The 964-nt window shown below is 43.4% G+C and overlaps 1 protein-coding gene across 1 annotated transcript; it reads left to right on the top strand.

Annotated features, from left to right (window-relative positions):
• Positions 1 to 203: 203 nt before the first annotated feature.
• On the top strand, positions 204 to 824 carry LOC104956349 (dynein heavy chain 8, axonemal-like; the record flags this gene model as incomplete). Its single annotated transcript, XM_010783829.1, has 3 exons — positions 204 to 273; positions 369 to 521; positions 669 to 824. Coding segments are annotated over exons 1-3 (366 nt in total), but the record flags the coding sequence as incomplete, so codon positions are not given.
• Positions 825 to 964: the final 140 nt, after the last annotated feature.

Below are 964 nucleotides of genomic sequence, written 5' to 3'. Positions count from 1 at the left end.
CTTTCAGGAAAAGTTACGGTTTGGGAGACTTGAATATTTGATTGAAAAAAGTTACATACAATCAAAAAACAGCTGCGGATAAAATTGACCCGTTGGCGGTTCTAGTGTTAAACGTTCAACCTTTACAAATTCTCATTTTACTGAAGAATCTTACGTGAGCTGCATGTTGCAATCTCACACGATGTGCTTTGTCCTTTAGAATGCAGAGCTATATCCATGGGGCAAGGGCAGGAAGTGCATGCAAGGAAGCTTGTTAAGACGTCAATGACGCATGTATGTATTGGTTAATGATAGTAGTACGTTGTATGAATAAAGTGATGGCTGACCATTTCACCCTATATGTGGCTTCTGTATCTTGATGTGTGTAGGGGGGCTGGGCCCTTCTGCAAAATTGCCATCTGGGCCTGGAGTTTATGGAGGAGTTGCTGGAAACCATTACAACTGCTGAGACCATGCATGATTCCTTCAGGGTTTGGATCACCACAGAGCCAAATGAGTTTTTCTCCATCACACTACTACAGGTGAGACTTAAGTTATTATTGAAGGTGTTGTGTGAAAGTGTAACTTCATGTATTACTTTTTTTCCTGACCTTACCCCTACAAATACTGTGGTGTACTTACATACAGTAGATGCACAAGATTAAAGCAATTGTTTCTCCCCCCTCCAGTCTTCCATCAAGTTTACCAACGATCCACCCCAAGGAATTCGTGCTGGTTTGAAACGTACATTTGCAGGGATTTCCCAGAACCAGTTGGAAGTCAGCAACCTGCCCATGTGGAAGCCAATGCTGTACAGTGTGGCATTTCTACACACTGCTGTGCAGGTACTATCCATTTGAGACTCATGGATTAAGTAGAGCAGGGATGGGCAACTTGGATGGTGTTGGTGGGGGCCACATAATTTATGTACTGGCCACCAGGGGGCAGCAGATTTACTTGGCACACACACACACAAATTAGTAGT

Source organism: Notothenia coriiceps, unplaced genomic scaffold, assembly GCF_000735185.1.
Source record: "Notothenia coriiceps isolate Sejong01 unplaced genomic scaffold, NC01 NC01_scaffold00025868, whole genome shotgun sequence".
Classification (NCBI taxonomy): Eukaryota; Metazoa; Chordata; class Actinopteri; order Perciformes; family Nototheniidae; genus Notothenia; species Notothenia coriiceps.
The sequence above is the reverse complement of the archived record's forward strand: the minus strand, read 5'-3'. Positions and strand labels throughout refer to the sequence as shown.